Below are 19476 nucleotides of genomic sequence, written 5' to 3'. Positions count from 1 at the left end.
ACAAGATTTTCATATTTGGTGGTAAAATTTATTAGATAAAACACAAAGAATTACATTTCTGAATTGTATTACAATTATTCCTGTAAACATAAAAAACATTAGATAGTCTAGTTTAATTACAATACATACAATACTGTTTAATCTACATTATAACTGATTTGTTTATCTTATAAAAATCTTTATCTACTTTACAGAACAAAGGATGGTTTATGTGTCTGATTCTCCTCCGAAGTTGGGGTTGTTGAATGCGGGCTGCAAGAGAAGAACGGCTAAACTTAGCATCGACACAACCACGATACACTGAATGAATCTTTCTCTACTGGACCACAACTCACCACGTCGACGACAATGGCGTTTTTCGTTGGCAGACTCATGCTGCTGAGTTTGTAGCCGCGGACGCTGAAGACGTAGTACAGTATTCCAGCTATCGCGATGGAAATCAGGACCGCTGCGATGATGCCACCGGCAATCGCTCCTGCGTCTGTACAAGGAAGAACGTGGAGCAGACGTGTAAATTAAACCACTCGCTATTTGTGGATCTATACTGGTGGGAAAAAAACGCAGATCAAGTAAAAAATTATTAATGAAAGAAACAATATTTCAGTCAACAGCCATACTGCTGAGGCTGTCAATGACAGTGCTACGTTGCTATTGTTAAGCAGGTTTTAAGTTTACCATCTTGGCTCAGGTGAACAAATAAGTTGGATCAACATTAAGCAATGTTGACAGTATCTGCCTATGCAATTCTAATCTTATCGCTGTCGTTGCGTAGAACTGATTGGTGAGTGTGGAAGTTAACTACCAAAACTGTAGTGTTTGGACATGAATAAATAACAATCATGCCAAATCCAACTTGTCGTGAACTTGCGTTTCTTATGATTATTGTCAACATGCACATCAAATTCGGCTAAAGTGAACTGCATGTTAGTATTTGAAAAATACCAACATTGCCTGACACTTTATGGTGCGTCAAGGCACTGAAGTGCAATTCTGTGTATTGGACAAATTTTTCACCAAAATCATAGGATTCGTCCTCCGTCCAATAGTTGTCCAGACATTTTAGCCTGGACCAAAGTGGTGAACCAAGCAACAGACCAACATTTCCGTCCCGAGGTGTAACGCACACAAATTGTGATGAAATCGAGTCCCACTTACGGTTGACATCTGGACCATCCGTGGGGTAAACAGGATTACCGCCATCATCTGTCGTATAGTCTGAAAGAAGGGTGTTACAATAAGATGTTAGTCTGTTGTTCATTATGTTCCTGTTTAAATCCTTCCTAACACATTTTTCCTCAGGGCTTTGAAAACCAACACGATCGCCTTGTATTTCATCAGAATATATATATAGCGTTTCCTTTTTGAGATCCTCACACTGGTGGTGGCGACACGCAAACCCTCTCTTCTGCAGGCAGTTGTTGTCATTCCAGCGGCCGTCGGCGTACATCTCCACGCAGCTCTCCTCGGCCACGTCCCCGGGGTGAAAGGCCGCGTTGGGCTCCCCGGGGGCCCAGTTGAGGAAGCCCACGGACGTCTTGTCCGTCCAGCCCCAGCCGACTGAAACACCAAAGAAACAAAACATGTAGGTGTCATTCATAATCTTAACTCAAAGCTTCCTCAAAGTTATTTCTCCTTGTAGAAACACTGGCGTCACTGTTCTTCCGTCCACTCCCCACACTCACAGTTGCGGTCCCTGGTGAGTCCGATCCAGATGTGGTGACGCTTGGTGTAGTTGAGGTTCCTGACGAACTCCACCTCCGCTCTGCTGTGGAGCGACACCAGCTCGGCCCGGATGGACTGGCAGTAGTGTCGGGAGTCGGGCCAGGAGAAGCCCTGCTGCTCGTCGTACACGTAGTAACAGTGGCGGCCGTAGGGGACCCAGAAGGGCAGACACTTCCCATCGCCCGGGACGGGAGTGGGTGGCGGGCTCTCTGAGAGAGGACACAGGTCACACACAGTAATCATCGAGCGTTCAAACCAGTCGGGACAGTGAGGGAGGGGGAACGCAAAGGTCACTTCAGTCTCCTTTACCTGAGGAGATCTTGCAGATGAAGGGCTTGGCCACGTCGCACCTGGTGTCATTCCAGGTCCCGTGGAACACGCGCGACGCGTGCATGCTCACGCAGCCCTCATCCTTGATGTTGCTCGGCTCGCCGGGTCCCCACTGAGTGAAAAACACTGGCCAGCCGTCGGTCCACGCGTACGAGCCGTCGTCCTGCGTGAACAAGGCAACGTGAGCTCGTGGAGGTGTTGCTTCAAATGCCCCCTCATGAAGTGTTTTCACAGTGACAGTTGGATTTGACTGGATTTCATTCCTCTTCAGGATTTCTGCCTCCACCCCGAAACAAAAAGAGTCAAACTAAAACGGTGTGCATGGCTGGATGCCACTGGCGGTAAGTGAGGAAATATTTATTCATATCTTTAATTTGGGTGAACTCAGCCTATGATGCAAATTTAATAAAACCTTTACTCAGTTACTTTCTTTTTTTTTGCAAAACTGTAAATCATAAAATGTTTCACTTCAGGATGTTTAAAATGGTTTTATTATGAACAAATTATTTTCTACCAAAGTTAGAAAGGTTTGGGTTATTTTCCAATGCTGGAAAAAAAATAATTTGCTGGAGTACAGTACTGAGATACATGAACTTTACTCTACAACATACTGTTTTGATTTTAAATCTGTGGTTTCATTGGTTTCCAACATTTTTGGTTTGTGATCTTCCAACACTTAACCAAGGATGATGATTTTCCCTCCACATGGTTTGATTTCCATATCTGTTTGAGGCTGATAAAAAAAGCTAAAACTCAAAATCATTTTCTTCTTTCATAACCTGAGATTAGATGATAAGAAAACCTACGGATGTTTTTAATGACATATTATATGTGGCTTATATTTCTTTTTTGATCTACAGGTAGTTCAGACTGACCTTGCGCCTGAGGCCGATCCAGGCGTCGGCTCTGCCCTGCAGCACCGCTCCTGCGAGGAAGGCCTGGTCGTAGCTCATGTCGACGCTGGCCAGGTTCCCCCCCTGCTGCTCGCAGGCCGTCTGGGCCGCGTCCCAGGACGCCGGCTCCTCCATCAGCTTGTAGCAGCTCTGGTACCAGGAGACGTACCCGTCCGGGCAGGGGCTTGCGGTTGGGGGTGGAGGGTCGATACTGCTCGCTGATGTGGAGGAAAGACAGAGAAAAATCTTTAATAAGGGTCCGAATAGGGATTTTCTATATGTTTTCTGTAATTGCAAATGTTATTTCAGCTGGATAAATGAGGACTGGGTGTTGACTGACATTTCTTCCTGTAGCAGACGAAGCTGTGATCCTTGTGACAGGCATCGTCATTCCACTTGCCACTCACGAGCGGGCTGTGACTCATCGCCACGCAGTGTTCCTGTCGGGGGATGACGAGAGAGTTTAAACTTTACAACCACGGTGTGTTGGTTCATTTTTACAACACGTCCCGTCTGCTTTGCTCCACTCATCAAAAGGACAAATCCTCACCGCTCCGCCTGCGTTGTTGGGCTCCTTGTCATTCCAGTTGGTGTAGCGCACGGGGCTGACCCCGTCACTCCAGGCGTACTGGTTCTCTGACAGCAGATCAGACAGGCCGATCCATGTGGGCAGCTCCAGGTCCCTCAGGTAACTGGACACAAAGTCTGGAGGAGAGGAGGATTCAAATATTTAAAATACTTCTGCCAAACTGGACTCATGAATAATTTTTTCTCTCTGCTGAGCTCACCGTTCTCGTATTGGTCATCAATCACCGCCAGCTCCCCTCCTTGGTCTTTGCACCAACTCCGAGCGTGAGACCAGTTGGCTTTGACGTCGTCTTTCTTCCCTTTGAACATGAAGCACTTGTCCTTGAACCGCAGCCAACCTGCAGGGAAGGAAGGAAGAAAGGAAAGTAAATAGGCTGCGTTATAGTTCAAGGACGCTCCAAGCTGATGCCCTCGATCGAAAGCACAGGTGTACGGCAGTTTTATTTTAAATTTCATTTCAAACACAGTTGGGAACTGTAGTTTTTAGCAAACAGGAGTAAATTGTGCACTTATTGTGGACTGAAGTACATCAGTACAGAAAATACTTAAGTTACATTAGTAGGATCAATTCATTTTTGGTTTTGGTCTGTTCATGACATTTGCTGACAATAAGAAAATAGGATGTATCACCAGACCTATTTTCTATATATCTAAATAAATATGTACTTAACATCTATCCACATACAACCTGCGTGTTTTATACAATAAAGCCTTATGGGTGCTTTTATATTTTCATTTAAAATGTGCGTGTTACCTTCGGGGCAGTTGCCCTCCCAGGGCTGTGTGGGTGGGGGAGGGGTGTGGTCGCTCCCGGGGAACTTCTTGCAGACGTAACCTGCTCCGGCCCGACCACAGTTGGCGTCGTTCCATCCACCTGGACCGAACCAGAGCTCAGCGTGAACATCACCAGCACCACAGCAGAGTGTGTTTGGTAAAACATGCACGGTTCATATTCAGATCTGTGAGGCCCTTAAATTTGTCTCAGTGGATGGGATTTCAATACCTTGCTGTCTGTTCATCTGAACACACTGCTCCTCCCCGTTGGCGTTGTTGGGCTCACCTGAGCCCCAGTGGGTGTACATCACCGGGGAGTAGTCCACCCAGCTACGCAGGGAACACACAGACAAAAACTGAGCCGTAAAATATGACAAATATAATCTGGGTTCTATTCTTGGTGAATTCCAACCACTTATGACACATACAACGTAAATGTTCGTACATGTACTGTGCGTTCGCAATGCCAGCCACCCTCATTCCGATCCAGGCTGCAGCAACATCCCCCGTCCCCACCTGGGGGAAAAAATACAAACAAAATGTTACTTTTAATTACAACATATTTTACTTTTAAAATTAAATAAATAAAAAAAAGGCATACCATGCTGTTAACGTAGGCCTGTTCCTCTTTGTTGAGGATGGAGACGAGCGAGGCCTTCTCAGCATAGCAGCGCATCATAGCCGTTTGGAAGTCCACGATGTCGGTGTCGTTGTGGTAATAACAGATGTTGTTGTTCTTCCTCCAGCCCACGTTGGTTCCGCATTCCGGTGCTGAGGGTTTGACACACGTGACAAAACAAGCCAAGGATGAAAATGCCTGGGTCAAAATTTTTGTTATTTACATTTTTTTGAATGACAATTGCAAAAAGTCTACTTATCTCCCAGAAGACATTGTTTTAACTAAATGAATATGCGATGTGTCTTGTGGTAGTGATGGCTGCTATCGATTTGTGAACTGACAGAGGATTTGCTGCTTTCATTTTGTACACATTTAAAGAAAATAAAATTTAAAGAACACTGAGAACAACTGTTATTCGCAGCCCTCATTGGAAAATTAGCGACTGCTTTGGCAGAAGCTCATCCAAATAATCTAAAAATGAATAAACAAACTTACATTTTCTTCTTTAACAGTAATTGAGTATTTAATTTAGCTTTTTTGTGTGTTTCTTTGAAGTTTGTGCCTGACCAACCAAACCACTTCAACTTGAGTGTAATTTAGAGTCCTCTTTACAACTGCAATGCTATTTTGTTTTTGCCTTAAGATAATAATAATATTAATTAATATATGGATTAATATTCCAGCCTTTATTTGACTGGATCAAAAATAAAACTATATATTTTTCATGACAAACACTGTGAAACATCTGTGTTAGTGGGAAACTGTCAGATTTTTTTTGCACTTTCTCCTCAGAAATCTTGAACAAAAAAAAAAACTTGAAAATGGCTCTGACCTTAGAACAACAGAAACACAAATCGTCTTCGCTGTGCATTTTCCGGGGGGATGACGGTTTTACCTGGGACTGGAGGTGGGGGTACTGGGGGCAGGATGGGGTTCTTTCCCTTTGCGATCATGCATATCCAGTCCTGGTGAGCGTCACAGTTGAGGTCGTTCCACCAGGAGTAGGTCCCGTTGGTGCTGCTCACCATCTCCACGCACTCCTCTCGGCCGTCGTGGTCGTTCGGTTCCCCGCGACCCCAGTTGGTGTGGGACAGAGGTGTGCCGTCGCTCCAAGAATAGCCTAGGATATCAGAATGATCTTCATTTGGATCCAAATGAGCTTCCATCAAAGCCTGGTCTATAAAAACACACTTTATACACCGACCTCCTTCCGTGGGGTTGTGCTTGAGGCCGATCCACTTGCTGCTGGCTTTGCTGTACACGGACAGGAACTCCTCCTCCTCCTGACTGTGGATGCTCACTAGATTCGCTCCTCTGGCGACACAGTCCTCGTGCGCTGCCCCCCAGCTCTTCCTCAAGGACCAGTCCACGTTGTGGAAGAGCTGCAACAAATCTGTAGTTGAAAACCAACCAACGACCCGATGGACCCCGGAGATGGACATGTTTTAATGTACTGCTTTACTCACCCTGTAACAGTGCCTGAAGTGAGGCTGGGCCGTCCAGCCGTCAGCACAGCCCTGTGCGGGAGGAGGAGTTGGGGGTTTGGTGGGTGGGGTGATGTCAGGCCTGTGTCTCTCACAGATGAAGGCGTGTTTCTCTGAGCACTGCTTGTCGTCCCAGAAACCACCAATCTGACCCGTTGTCATAGCCACACAGGTGCCATCTTCATTGTCTACAGACAACAAAAAAAAGGAGATGGTGTGTTTTTCCAATGTGTACAGTACATGTTGTCCTCTCCTGGGGTTAGTGTTAGTGGTGCGTACTTGGCTGGTCTCTGTCCCAGTGAGTGAAGGTGAGAGGGGATCCGTCGTCCCAGATGTAGTCCACCCCTCCGGCCGTCCCTCCGCGGGCTCGCAGGCCAAGCCACCACAAACCCATCTTCCCCGACAGTGCCACAGTGAAATGTGCCTGCTCATAGCTGCAGTCAAACACAGAGAAGAGAGTTCACAGGAAATATGTCAAAAATCGAAAGAGGATTAATCATCTCTCATAAGTAAATAAAAAATTCTACCCAACTATGTTGCCATATTGAGATACCAGAAATTTAATATGATGAATCTGCCACCAATTTAAATTCATGCAGTCTTTTCCAAGGAAAAATCTCAATAATATTCCTTCTCATACTAGATGTGTTGTAGCAGATATAGTAACGAACCCTGGAATCAGGATGTATAATAAGTAGTGTGGAGTTATTAGCATTTGCAGATAGCTGACATCTTTGGTCTCTGATTAACTCACACGTCTCCGATGTGAAGCAGGAAGCCGTCCTGCTCTGTACAGAAGGCCTTGGCGTCGGACCAGCTCCGGGCTGTCTCCTCCGTCCAGTAGCAGGAGTATCCGTACGCATCCCACCCCTGACACGTGGGACAGACACCAGCCCGTTACAGGTCAGTCCACCACATGCACCACAGCTCTCTCTGAACAAGTATTAAAACATGTGTTATATAAAATGCCTGTTACCTGAGGACATCCATATACTGTGGGCCTCACAGAAGGCACTGGGTAATGTGCTTTGGGCGTTTTGCATATGTAGGTATTGAGCTCTGTGCAGGACATGTCATTCCACCGGCCAGTCTGGAACAAAATTGAAATAAACTTATTAATGACTTTAATTCACTGCAAGAATGAATAGTGTGGGCAGCTTGTTTGTTTTTACCTATCGAGGATTCATTTTGAGTTTTAACAACGTGTCTGTATCATCAAATGCATTTCGCTGGTGAGTGAGACTCCTTCTCATAGGTCTCACCTGGTGTAACATCTTTACACAGTCTTCGGTGAAGCCGTCGTGGTTGTTGGGTTCCCCTGGAGCCCAGTAGGTGAAGGTCACCATGTGCTCGTCCGACCAGGAGAACATACCGGGCACGAACAGGTCGTTCAGACCGATCCACACGTCACTGGTGGCTATGAAGGTAAAAACCCCCGAAAAAAATTAAGGCGTCAATCAATTCCCGTACGCCGTCAGAAAAAGAGTAATCAAACCGTGACTCGTACCATCAAAATGTATTAATTCTGATTCATTCTAAGTATCAGTAAAGCATTACGTCTACCCCTATAAAAAGCCCGACATTCTTGTACATCAAACCAGCTTTCAACTGTTTTGTACTCTAGATCCATACCCATGTACATGTAACTCTCCAGCCAGCTCTGCTCTGTCATCGACAGGACGGACACCAGGTCGGCTCCCAGACTCCTGCAGGTGTCCCGGGCGCCATGCCACGTCTTTCTGTCTCCAAAGGGTTTGTAGCAGAACTCTCCAAACTCATACCAGTCAGGCCCAGAGCACCTCAGCTCTGAAGGAGAGAGGGAAAAAAATAAAACACTGACACACAAAAAATAAAATGACTGAAAACGTTTTATTTCTTTAAAATGGTCAACTCACCCCCATCTGCAAAAGTGTACGACACAGCGTAGTTTCCATCGTATCTGGGGATAGTGCATTTGTTACTGAACTTGCCTCCCTGGACTTTCGAAATACAAGAAATACTCAACAGTACATTACAAGAAAAAGTGAATTCAGTTTGAAAACTCACTGTCTGGAGGTGATGCCATTCCTGGTCGAGCCGCCATAGAAGTCCTGTCCTGCAGCTTTCAACACAGTGCAGTCTCCTCCGATGTTGTTCAGAATCACTCCAGCGTGGAGCGCTGCAGCACAGATATTTGAGTCCTGTTACAGAGAATTATGTGTTAGATTTTTCCTTTGTTTCTTTCATCAGATTAGCACTGTGCAGTACAGATTGGACAGTAAAGTCACCGACCCCACGATATACAGACGTGCCATACACTCTGTAGTTTGCATTGGCACAGCCTGCCGGACAGTGGACACTGGAAGAGACACGAGAATCACAGCATCACATTGTATAGTCAATGAAAATATGACACACCAATAACATTATGATGGAACAAATTAGAAATGTAACATGTCATAAATAGTACATCAGAATATGTGTATATATATTATTTCAGGTTTTACTTACGTCATTTTTTCATTGGCAAAGTTGAAGTTGGGCTTGTTAGCGCACGTGATCGCATCTGTTGGACATCAATTTTTTTCCATTATTGACCATCAGTGTTTATGGCAGATTTTGCCCTGTGATAAAATATATGTTTTTTGGAATAAAGTAGCCTAAAAAAAGTAGGCTTGTAACACCAGTATAGCAGTTCCCTCACAGTCTGGGGTGCATCCCAAGACGTCGAAGCGAAGGCCCGCCTGCCCGCTGAACTCCAGCGGCAGGATGCGGACGTACTGAGCTGACACTGGCGTTCCCAGCAGCTGAGTGTCGGGAGTGTTCCTGTCTGTTGAACCTGGGAAAAACTGGAAATTCGAGGACATCAGGAATGCCGAGTTGTTTTCCCTCTGTCACAGTTTGGCTCTTCTGATTACAGTGATAGTCTCTGCTTACTCACTTGGCCGTCGGCGGTGTAATCAGTCCAGGTTCTTCCGTCCGTACTGTGCTGGATCTTGAATTTAGTGAGCCAGTGGTCATTGTGAGGACAACCTTGGATCACTATCCCTGTCACTTTTCTGGTCTGGCCAAGGTTTACCTGGATCCAGCTCGAAGTGGCTGGAGACAGTAGATAAAGTGCAAGATTAAACTCACATTTTCCGACAAACCTGAACTTAAACAACAGATAAAATTGAAGGTATTCGGTGCCAAAAATCCACAACTCTGTCTTCACCTTTAACTAAGGATTAAAATTGTATTTTGTGTGTGTGTGACCACAGCGTAGGTACGTACGGTTTCCTGTAGGCATCCAGCAGGAATTTCCATTCAAACGGGCTTTGCTGGGAGTGAAGAGCCCGTTGGAGGAGGAAGCGAGGAGCTGGGAGTCTGTGACGTTTCCATCCTCGACACCGAGGCCGTGCAGACACACTGAGAGCAGCCCAGTCACAGTACATTAGATGACTTGACCAATGTAGGAGATTTCGAGAAGGAGAACAAGAACAAGAGCTTACCTTTTTGTTCGCAGCTGTAGACGATCTCGAGATATTTGGAAACCGCGGGACAGGAGTCCACCTCCGTGTGGGCATACACAAAGCAGTAGGGTCGATTGTCACACGTCTTCCTTATTTCAGGAAGGACTCCTTCCACTGTGCAGCTTCCTGCGGGACAATGATGATATTTCGGTTAAACACGCAACAATATCTCTATTGATTTGATGTGATTTACACAAAGCTGCTACCAGTCGGAAAGCAATGACACACACTGGTAGCTGCAGATAGAGATTTAAAGAAGCATTTTTTTCGTTTGCGTTTGTGATTGCGGCGACTCGAGTACAGCACCTCCTGACTCATCCAGGTGTGGACAGATGTCGGCACTCTGTCGTCCATAGAAGGCAGACTGGATGTTGATGACGCTTTCATGTGGACAGTGAAGGACGGCAGACGAGTCCTGGCACACCAGCGCCGTCATAAAACCTGGAGTCAAACAATGTGAGTATTTACAGGACAGCGAAATTAATCAATGTCTGCGGTCTCTACATCTGTAGATATATAATTTCAGTGCAAACAAAACTGATCATAACGTGTGCAATGTTTTACGAAAAAGGGGCACAAAGAGAGTTAGTGAGTTATCATTACCATCATGAGGTGGAGGAGGCTCTGGTGTGTTTCCTGAGAGAGGGGAACATGAGCACAGTGTTACCAGCATGTATCTGAATATTGTCTTTCATTTTTGAAGTTGCCATTTCAATTGAAGCCACATATATCAACCTCTCCGCTTGCAGATGTATCCTCTGTTGTAGTCACAGTTGTCATCATTCCAGTAACCGCTGTTGATATATATGGAGAGGCAGTCTTCACCGTAATAGTCATCCGGGTTACCTACGAAGAAAGACAGGGCCAAGGAGGTGCATGTAATTTTGCAAGACAATAATCATAATAATAATCAGTTTATGTATATTTACTGAAGGCGAATTTTTGCAGATATTGTGCAGAGTGTATTGGGGTTTACATTCACCTGCACCCCAGCGAATGTATCTGAAAGGAGAGCCATCTGTCCACTCCCAGCCACCCTCAGTGATGGAGTCATGGCCGCCTGTCCACAGAGCGATCCCTGTGGGACTCATCTGGATCACACCTAGGAGGAAACAACAAAACACAAATTAAAGGGGCAAGTTTATTGATAAATTAAAATTACAACACAGCCTGAAAAGCAGCATTTAATTGCCATCTGTTTCAAGCCCGCTTCAGCTTTTGAGTATAGTGGTGAGAACATGGCGTCCTGAAATATTCCTGAACTGTACGTCACTGCAGTAAGGTGAGAAGTTAAACCACTAGAGATTAACTAAAGAGGAATTGTGCTCTAAAGAAGACACCAAAAGCAGAATTTGAAAAAAGCCCTTGAGCACCTGTCAGTGTTGATATTTAAAAAAAAAAAGACAAGTTGTCTGAGGCACACCACATGACTGCCTCTGACTACACACTCTGTAGGAGAGCAACACATTTCAAAAGTTAAACATAATATATTTTGAGAGAAAAAAAATTATGTTTTTCGTAAACGTTTCAATATGATGACGAAAAGAGTTGTAATTTGCAAACAAAACATATTATTACAATATGTTGATATTACTATTATTGTTATTATTGTTTCAAGATACGATCTTATATGATATGATCATGCATTATATTGATAATCTTGTAATATGATTTTTATATTCTGTGTCTAATCGTTCTATAAACTTCTTATTTATTTAATCCCATTTTATATTATCCTTATTCTATTTAATTTTATTCCATTCTTAATCATACCTGTACTCACTGTCTTTGAGCTGCGCTTATACCTGAATCTTCCCCGTGTAGATCAATAAAGGATTATCATATCTTACATCAATAGTAATTAGGTGCTAATTGATGTAATCCCTTCAATCATAGTCATCCTCATTTGTCATTTGATATGTAAAGACTGACAGAGTGATCATGTGTCTACTACAACAGATCAGTCAAATCTCTGTAGAGTGCTGAAAGAAAACAGCCTAAAATGAATTATTTCAACTTTTCCCCCCCATAACATTACAACTTTTTAATTTTCTGGGCCAAGCACAAACATTGCTGAACAGAATAAATAAATAAATAAACAAAAACAGTGCAAATGCAGGAAAAAAAAGAATTGGAACAGTGAGGTGAGGCCGTAGAGGTCATACCCTGAATGAAGGCTTGTTCAAAGGGGTCGGTGACGCTGACGAGGTCTCCACCCTGGTTGACGCAGTCGGCTCGAGCCTCCGCCCACTTCCTCATTGACAGGTAGTTGAACAGGTAGCAGTAGTCGTTAAAAGGGTCGGACATCCACGAACCACATTTCGCATTCCACCCTGGAACAAACACATCACACAATAGTCAGCGTACTCACACATTCGCGCGATATCATGATATCATGAGGTGTGGCTGATCGACGTCGTATTAAGGTAACCTGGTCCAGATGTTGGCGGCTGGGGAGGAGGTCCTTGTCCCTTGGCTGCGGGGAGACGAGACAAAGGATAACTCACACAATAATCTATGAATGCAACAAGAGTCATGTGGATAAGGCATTTAGGGAGATGGACCTTTTTTGCAGATGTATTCCTTTGTGCTAGAGCAGACATCATCGTTGAGTTTCCCAGCTTCCGTGTGAGTCATCCCTCTGAGGTGCACACAGTCCTCATTGTTCTGCCCGTTGTCTGGCTGGTGGGGCTCCCACAGAAGGAAGTCCTGAGGTCCACAGAACAACAACAACAGCTCAGACTTCAAATTCTTCTTTTATCACAAACAGCATCAATTGTGCATAAAGAAACATCGAGGAAAGAGAAGTATCTTTCCAAGATTTTAAAATATTTGTGACTATGATGATGTTCAGACGCTTCAGACCATTTTTTTTTACAGTGTAACAAAATCAATTAGATATTTTTTTCTTTGTTTATCACTCACCGCAGGCGTTCCATCGGTGTACACAAACTGGTTTTCAATATTGATGTCGTTCAAACCCACCCAGGCCTCCCCTGGCATGTGAGCTGCCGATAAAAGGATTAAAAGAACAAGCAGTAGCAAGTTGATGGGATTTCTCAAAAGTATATAACTACGTTCATATGATATACTGTAGCTCAATAAATTATTTCCTAATGGACGGATCGTGGATGGTGCCGCTCACCAGTCAGGAAACTCAGTTCTTCCTGTGAGTGGAAGCTGGTCAGGTGACCTTGCTCGCTGTTACAGTGAGCCTCGGCGTCCTGCCATGTTTTCACCCTCTCGCCCTCGAAATGATAGCAGAAATCCCTGTACAACAAATACCCAGGGTCACAGTGGGAATCTGAAGCAAAAAATACAAAATATTATTAACACACCGTTAACTACACAATATGTAAAAAGTGGTTTATCATTGTAACTGACCAGGAGCTGAAGTTGGTTTAGGATTCTGTCCACCCGTCATCTCACAGATGTAACCCAGGCTCTTGAAGCAGCTGGTCGTTTCCCACTTGCCGTCATAATTCCCTGGAAGAGAACTTGAACTCAGCGGATGTTGACATCAGCTGTCAGAGTCCGTTCAGGGCTGAGTGCTACCTGTCCTACCTGTGAAGATCTGCCCACAGTCCCACAGACCTGCAGTGTTTCTGGGCCAACCGGCACCATAGTTGGAGAATGTAATCAGGGACTTATCCACCCATTTGAAGTCTCCATCCTGGTCCTTGTCTGGTGACATCACAAACCAGAAGAATAACTGAAGGGGCATGTTCACAAAACACATTAACTGTGAAGATTAACAAGGAACTTTTTCTATTTTTTCATTATTAGCATCATGGGGAGCATGGTAAATGTGGAGAGAACCTGATAAACCGATCCAGATGTCAGGAATGTCCACTTGGTGGAAGTCTGGGAGATTCCCATTGATGAAGAATTGTTCTTCTTGACTGCACATGAGGAACAAGACAACTATGACAGAAAATATTCTCAACTGAACTCACAGGCTGGTTGGTTGGTCTGGGTGATTCAGTGTTCGCAACCATGGAGATTATGTCTTAAAGTCAGACTCTTTAAACATTTCAATAAGACAACACAAGGAATTTTGCTTAATTTGCATCAGATGCTTTAAAGACACTTTCATAAGGTGATCTCACTAAGTGTGACTAGAATAGGACCACAAGCAGGAAATACAAAAAATATATATATTTTTTTAATTTCACATTTTAAAGCTTCATTAATCATTGTATTTCACATTGACAATGTGTGAAGGATGTTCTCTATTAGCTCGCTGTTTTGGTTCTCCGGCCTCACAGTCGGCTACTGTATTACATGAAAAAGCTTTCATAAGCATAACCAGCAGCAAATGGCAAACAGACAAAGTTAGCAAACTAGTTTGTGAATGTTTATGAGCATTTAGCAGAAAAAAAATCCATATATTTCCCTATATGGCTGCCAAACCCTCAGGAATATTGAATTAAGCAAATGTGCTGCTTTGAAACAATACATATAATGCATAAACCAAAATGTTTTCCCTACCTGTTTATAATCAGCAAGTGGGCGCCCATGTCTGAGCACTTGGTGAGGGCCTCGTGCCAGGTGGTCAAGAGATTGATGTTGCTGACCATCCAATAACAACTGCCAGCGAAGCTCATCCAGCCAGTGGGACAGATGGCTGGATGTGAGGCAGGGAGGATTAGCAGGAAAAGGTTATTATACATTTAAAATAAAACATTTAAATATATACTCAGTGTCTCATTTGTTGTATTTCTAAAACAATCCATCTTACTGTTCAGTGGCCGTTTACACATGTACGGACGCTCATATCTGCACACGTGCGACCGCCATTTCCCGAATTCCTCCGATGCGTCTTTGATTATTGCAGAACATGAGCCCGACTGTGCATCACTGTCAAAAGGAGAGACGTGTTTAAACCATGATCGACTTATGAACTGATGGATTCAAACGACAGGCGTACGGTATCATATCTCACACTGTAGGTTCACCACCGGCCCAGTTTGTGTACTGCACTTGTTGAGCATCAGACCAGGTGAACTGGCTGTTCCCCGCCTCAACTTCACACGAAATCTGGTTGCATTTCTGAAAAAAACAAAGCTCATCTTCACATCGTCACACTTAAATTCAATGTACAATATAAAAATGAATAAGGAGAAGGAGAGATTCTTCTCTGGTTTTCTCTCACCAGTGTGGAAAGCCCAAGCCAGAGGTCAAACCGTGACGGGTCCAGAGTTCCTGTGACGTACTGCTCATCTGCTGCAGAGGCAATGGACACCAGGTCTCCTCCCTCCAGCACACAGTCATGTCTGGCTGCCGCCCAGCTCTTCCTGACGTCCGCCTTCAGCTTGTAGCAGTTGGAGCCGTGCGGTCGCCACCCGTTTGCCAGGTCACACTGTGGGCCGGGATTAGCTGAGGAGGGAGAACCAAAATATATGTCATAAGTAAAGTTAGGAATTGAGTTTCATGTTTTAACGATATGACATTTCAGACCTGCAACTTAAGGTGAAAGTGGTACCAGACACATCAATGTTAAAAAAAAAAAAATTGTCTTCATGGTGGCCAAACATGATTTGACACAAATCTGAATCTATCTTCTGTTACACAATACACAGAGTTTGATTTATGTTAATGTGTAGAGTGTAAAGGTACCCTGAAGCATTTTGACTACTAATGATGTAATGTAGTAATATTTTGATGAGGTGATCCCAATTTTGTTTTGTAGCTTATTTTAATTATATGCTATACTTAAATAATACATTTAAACAATTCAGGTTGATATAAAAAGAAAATCGGTGTAAAAATCCCTTCAACAAGACAATCAAAATCAATCAAATTGAGGTCAATAAGATGTTTTTAAATTTTGTAATGGAATATCAAAGTTTGTAGTTGTGTATCAACCTTTGTAAATTAGAGATTTGAGATTGTACATGTGTATGAATATGAAAAATGTAGACTGCTATCTATTATATTATATTATATTATATTATATTAGCAGTGAGAATTCACGAAGACATTGTGAAAGTGAAGTTTATAGTGAACATGTGTGTACGAACACAAACAAGACGCTGTGTGTGTCACGCTGAAGAAGCAAAAACAAATTTTGACACTGTATTTACACCAGCGTTTGATTGGACAACGACAATCCAATCACTGCTTTTTCAACAGTGACTTTATGTGACCAGACTAGTGTAAGTCCAATGGCAGAATGTATCTCGCATGCGCAAGGGCGAACAAAACAGGAGGAAAAACTCATGAAGAGCTCACAAAAGGCTCCATAGTGCTACTAGTGGTAAAAAAAGATCCACAGGGTACCTTCAAGTTTTGCACCACATCCAAACTGTTACGGTTCTCTACATTCGGACCATAATCTAGGGGGACAATCTCTACTCTGTGCAAAAATCAAATTCATAAAATTTACAAATCAACCTCGCACGAAATTACCGTAAGTTCTGCATGAAATTGAAAAATGCAGAGAAGCTATTAAATGAAGTGTATCCCACTCAGAGTTAAATGCCATTGTTACTGCTTGAGTTGCTAGGGAGAAAATAAACTTTATAGCGAACGGGGGCAAAAAAATAAACAGGCGACTCTTAGCCCCCAGTTTCAGCTCTACAGCATCACAAAACAATCCAATTAAAAAATTCTAAAGCACTTTGAACTCTAGTGGGCGGACTTACGGTTGACATGCTTGCAAATGTATTTCCTCTTAATATTGCAGTTTTCGTCATTCCATTGTCCATAGCTGGATCCAACCACATGACCACAGTCCTCATTTTGCCAGTTATCGGGCTGGTTTGGCATCCAGAATCTAAAAGAGCAGCGGGAGACATTAAATAATTAACGCGTCCTTGAGATCCTACAGTTATAACACTTTTAGTTTAAGAGTTTAACGAATTGAACGTGTTGTGTTAACGGTATTACATACGACAGATATTCGATGAAAGGACTCCCATCACTCCACTCCCACACGCCTTCTGAGACTTGGTCATTCAGGCCCATCCAGTAGATCTCTGTGCTGATTTGTGTTCGCACCCACAGCTAGAAATAACACGCAACGCTCCATTAACCCAGTGTGTGAAAGGATGGCAGCACATTCATCAGATCTTCCTGCTTTTATGTGTGTGTTTGCTTGTGGGTCTCACCCTCTCGTGAATGTCCTGAATGCTCATCAGGTTGCTGTTGTGCTCCAAACAAAATGCATTAGCCTCCATCCATGACTTTACATCAGTTGAAAAGAAGTAACATTTGGTCTCATACTCCCTCCAGCCTTGCTGACACTGACAGTGGGCTGAAAAAAACAAACAACCAAAGCTCTGATTACAAAAACATTTCAAGTACGAACGGACGCAGCAACACAGAGTAAAGTAATTACGTAAAATGTCAGACGATGTAGGAGTTGAGTTGCTCCAGAGAAGGACAGAGGTACGGTAGCTGTTTTCTAAAACTTCTTGGTTCATTTTTAAAAACAAAAGCATGTCAAACATATATTACCCTCCTCAATGGCAAGTTAGGGTTTATTTTTTGCTCGCAAAGATGCTTACAAGTGTGATTGGAGAAAAAAACTCAATACAGTAGCACTGATTTTATGTTGGTTCAAGAGACTAAAAGACTTTTGCCACAGTGACGTCAAATGACTTCAATCCCTCGGAGATGCCTGAAGTTTCAGAGATAAAAAGTTTAATGAAAACAAAATACAGATCAACACATTTTCTTTGAAATTACACTCTCAGAACCTAATTTTACTGAAACCTGTGTGTGTGTAATGTGTGTGTCTCATGGGATATAACTGCTGTTCCGTCCAGTTTACCTCCACACAGGCTCCAGGTTACAACGCACTTTTCAGTTGTTGGTTTCTACAGTGATTTTTTTCTGTTTAGTAAAGATAAGTCCATAGCTGTGGCTTATCAAGTTCACATTTGTACTGTCGGTCTGTTGATATATAACAATAATGTTTGTGGTTAGAAAAGTCAACCACGGGTAGTAAATGCAGGGCTCTGTTGTTTGAAGAGTTTCCTACAGATGGCTAAACATCTTTCAACCAGGAAGAATAGCAGAATTAAAGTACTCAAATTACTTTTCATGGCTGATCATTGAAAAAACACAACAAAAAAAACAACAAGTTGATGCGTTATTTTACAATCTGCTGAATCATTTGGATGCACGTCAATTGTAAAAGTCCCATGAACGATCCACAGTCCAGCCATGAATCTGAGCACTTCAGGACAAATATTCGGGTAATGTTTGACTTTAACAACTTTACAGACACTATAGAGTCACATGTTTTTGCAAACAACCTTCATGGGTCGAAAGACCACGAGAAAACCCGTTCACCGCCATCGTCTCTCCACCTGCAGTGATCCAGCACCACAACCACTGAACACTTCAGACTTAAAAAAATATTGTTGAATTTCAAATATTTTTTTCAATCTAATGCCAAATATTTTTAGTGTAACCATACAGTATACCACCATTTCTTTTTTGTACATTTGTAAAAAGTACAATAACCTAGTGCTTAGACATTTTCTCCAAGTTTAAAGCTGTGACGTTGTTGATTTTATCAGATATAAGAGACGGCGGCAGCATAAATCGTTACAAAATCTTTAGAGATGTCTTGTATTAAACATTTGAATCTCTATTTTCTGATTGGCATACAATTAACTGTGTTGTCTATGTAAAATAAGGGAAACAAGTTGACATCCAAACTTGAATATTACTGCTCCAATTAAGGCTGAATTAAATTTCATCGTGGGAATTTTTTCCCCTCTCCATCTTTTAATCTCTTTCCTGTCAAAACTAACTTTGCCTGCGACAAAACACAATCCCATTACAGCCCAGGCCTGCACCTCATGTGCTCCTTTTCTTATTTCTTCAAATGGACGGCACCAAGTTATTAAGTTTTTTTTAAGTCTCCCATAAAAACACACAACAAACAGCTGTCTGTTCTTGGTTGAGAGACCTGTTTAGTCTGTGGATCACCAAAACTAAAATCCATGTCCGTTTGCCCTTGGATCACCCCACACGGTCGGTGTTACCACGAAACCGGCACTGTAGAAACTTCACATGAAAAACAAAGACACTTACCACAAACAAGAAGAACAGCGAAGCTGAGCAGCTGCTGAAGCCTCTTTTGTCTTCTGTCCATTGTTTTAACTTTTCTATATTCACTTCTCAAGGTGTGTTTCTGCACATTCTAAGAGCTTCGATTAGTTTTGTTCTCCAAACGCCCCCTGAGCCTAGCAGTGTGTGTGTGATGTGTTCCAGCTCCGACTTGTCAGACCTCTGAGCATCTTCTCCTCGGTTCATCTCTTTTCAGCATCCGACCAGGGTCCAAAGGCTGAAAGCAGTAAAACACAGATGACAAGCGTTTTTTGTCCTCATGACTCATTTTCTACATGATAACCTACAGGCGTCTGTTACCAAACTAAACTTCAGAGCTTTGAAAACAAATTTGTGGCCAATTTGATTCCACCAAATGCAATATTAAGGATAAAACATTTGACAGTTATCTAACCAATAATCATGATCATCATCACAGTAATGATAATAAAAATGGGAACATTTTCTAAGGCAAATTTTGTAATGTTCATATTTCAAGAAAAAAAAAA

General features: G+C 43.0%; 1 protein-coding gene and 1 long non-coding RNA gene across 2 annotated transcripts; one reads left to right on the top strand and one right to left on the bottom strand.

Annotated features, from left to right (window-relative positions):
* Positions 1-6: 6 nt before the first annotated feature.
* LOC118284568 (macrophage mannose receptor 1) lies at positions 7-19165 on the bottom strand. Its single transcript, XM_047329344.1, has 50 exons — positions 18953-19165; positions 17014-17159; positions 16797-16909; positions 16549-16679; positions 15057-15280; positions 14847-14953; positions 14643-14761; positions 14393-14528; positions 13721-13803; positions 13466-13585; positions 13286-13387; positions 13047-13205; positions 12827-12909; positions 12466-12610; positions 12333-12377; positions 12067-12234; positions 10884-11003; positions 10637-10747; positions 10505-10537; positions 10208-10342; positions 9881-10027; positions 9663-9797; positions 9331-9488; positions 9094-9238; positions 8901-8955; positions 8682-8748; positions 8457-8590; positions 8306-8349; positions 8043-8216; positions 7673-7827; positions 7387-7500; positions 7165-7280; positions 6690-6844; positions 6393-6598; positions 6131-6308; positions 5822-6046; positions 4909-5078; positions 4753-4823; positions 4537-4637; positions 4288-4407; positions 3734-3871; positions 3496-3650; positions 3286-3385; positions 2928-3163; positions 2032-2215; positions 1683-1931; positions 1375-1557; positions 1156-1215; positions 336-481; positions 7-252 (listed from the first exon to the last, which is right to left on the bottom strand). Exons 1-50 carry the CDS (start codon positions 19011-19013, stop codon positions 208-210), a joined length of 6507 nt encoding a protein of 2168 aa, XP_047185300.1. The 5' UTR covers positions 19014-19165; the 3' UTR covers positions 7-207.
* LOC118284571 lies at positions 1931-4209 on the top strand. The gene is made up of 2 exons (XR_004784901.2): positions 1931-2393; positions 2913-4209. It is a non-coding gene; the product is annotated as an uncharacterized LOC118284571 (long non-coding RNA).
* Positions 19166-19476: the final 311 nt, after the last annotated feature.

The sequence above is a fragment of the Scophthalmus maximus genome, chromosome 20, assembly GCF_022379125.1.
Source record: "Scophthalmus maximus strain ysfricsl-2021 chromosome 20, ASM2237912v1, whole genome shotgun sequence".
NCBI lineage: Eukaryota > Metazoa > Chordata > Actinopteri > Pleuronectiformes > Scophthalmidae > Scophthalmus > Scophthalmus maximus.
The sequence above is the reverse complement of the archived record's forward strand: the minus strand, read 5'-3'. Positions and strand labels throughout refer to the sequence as shown.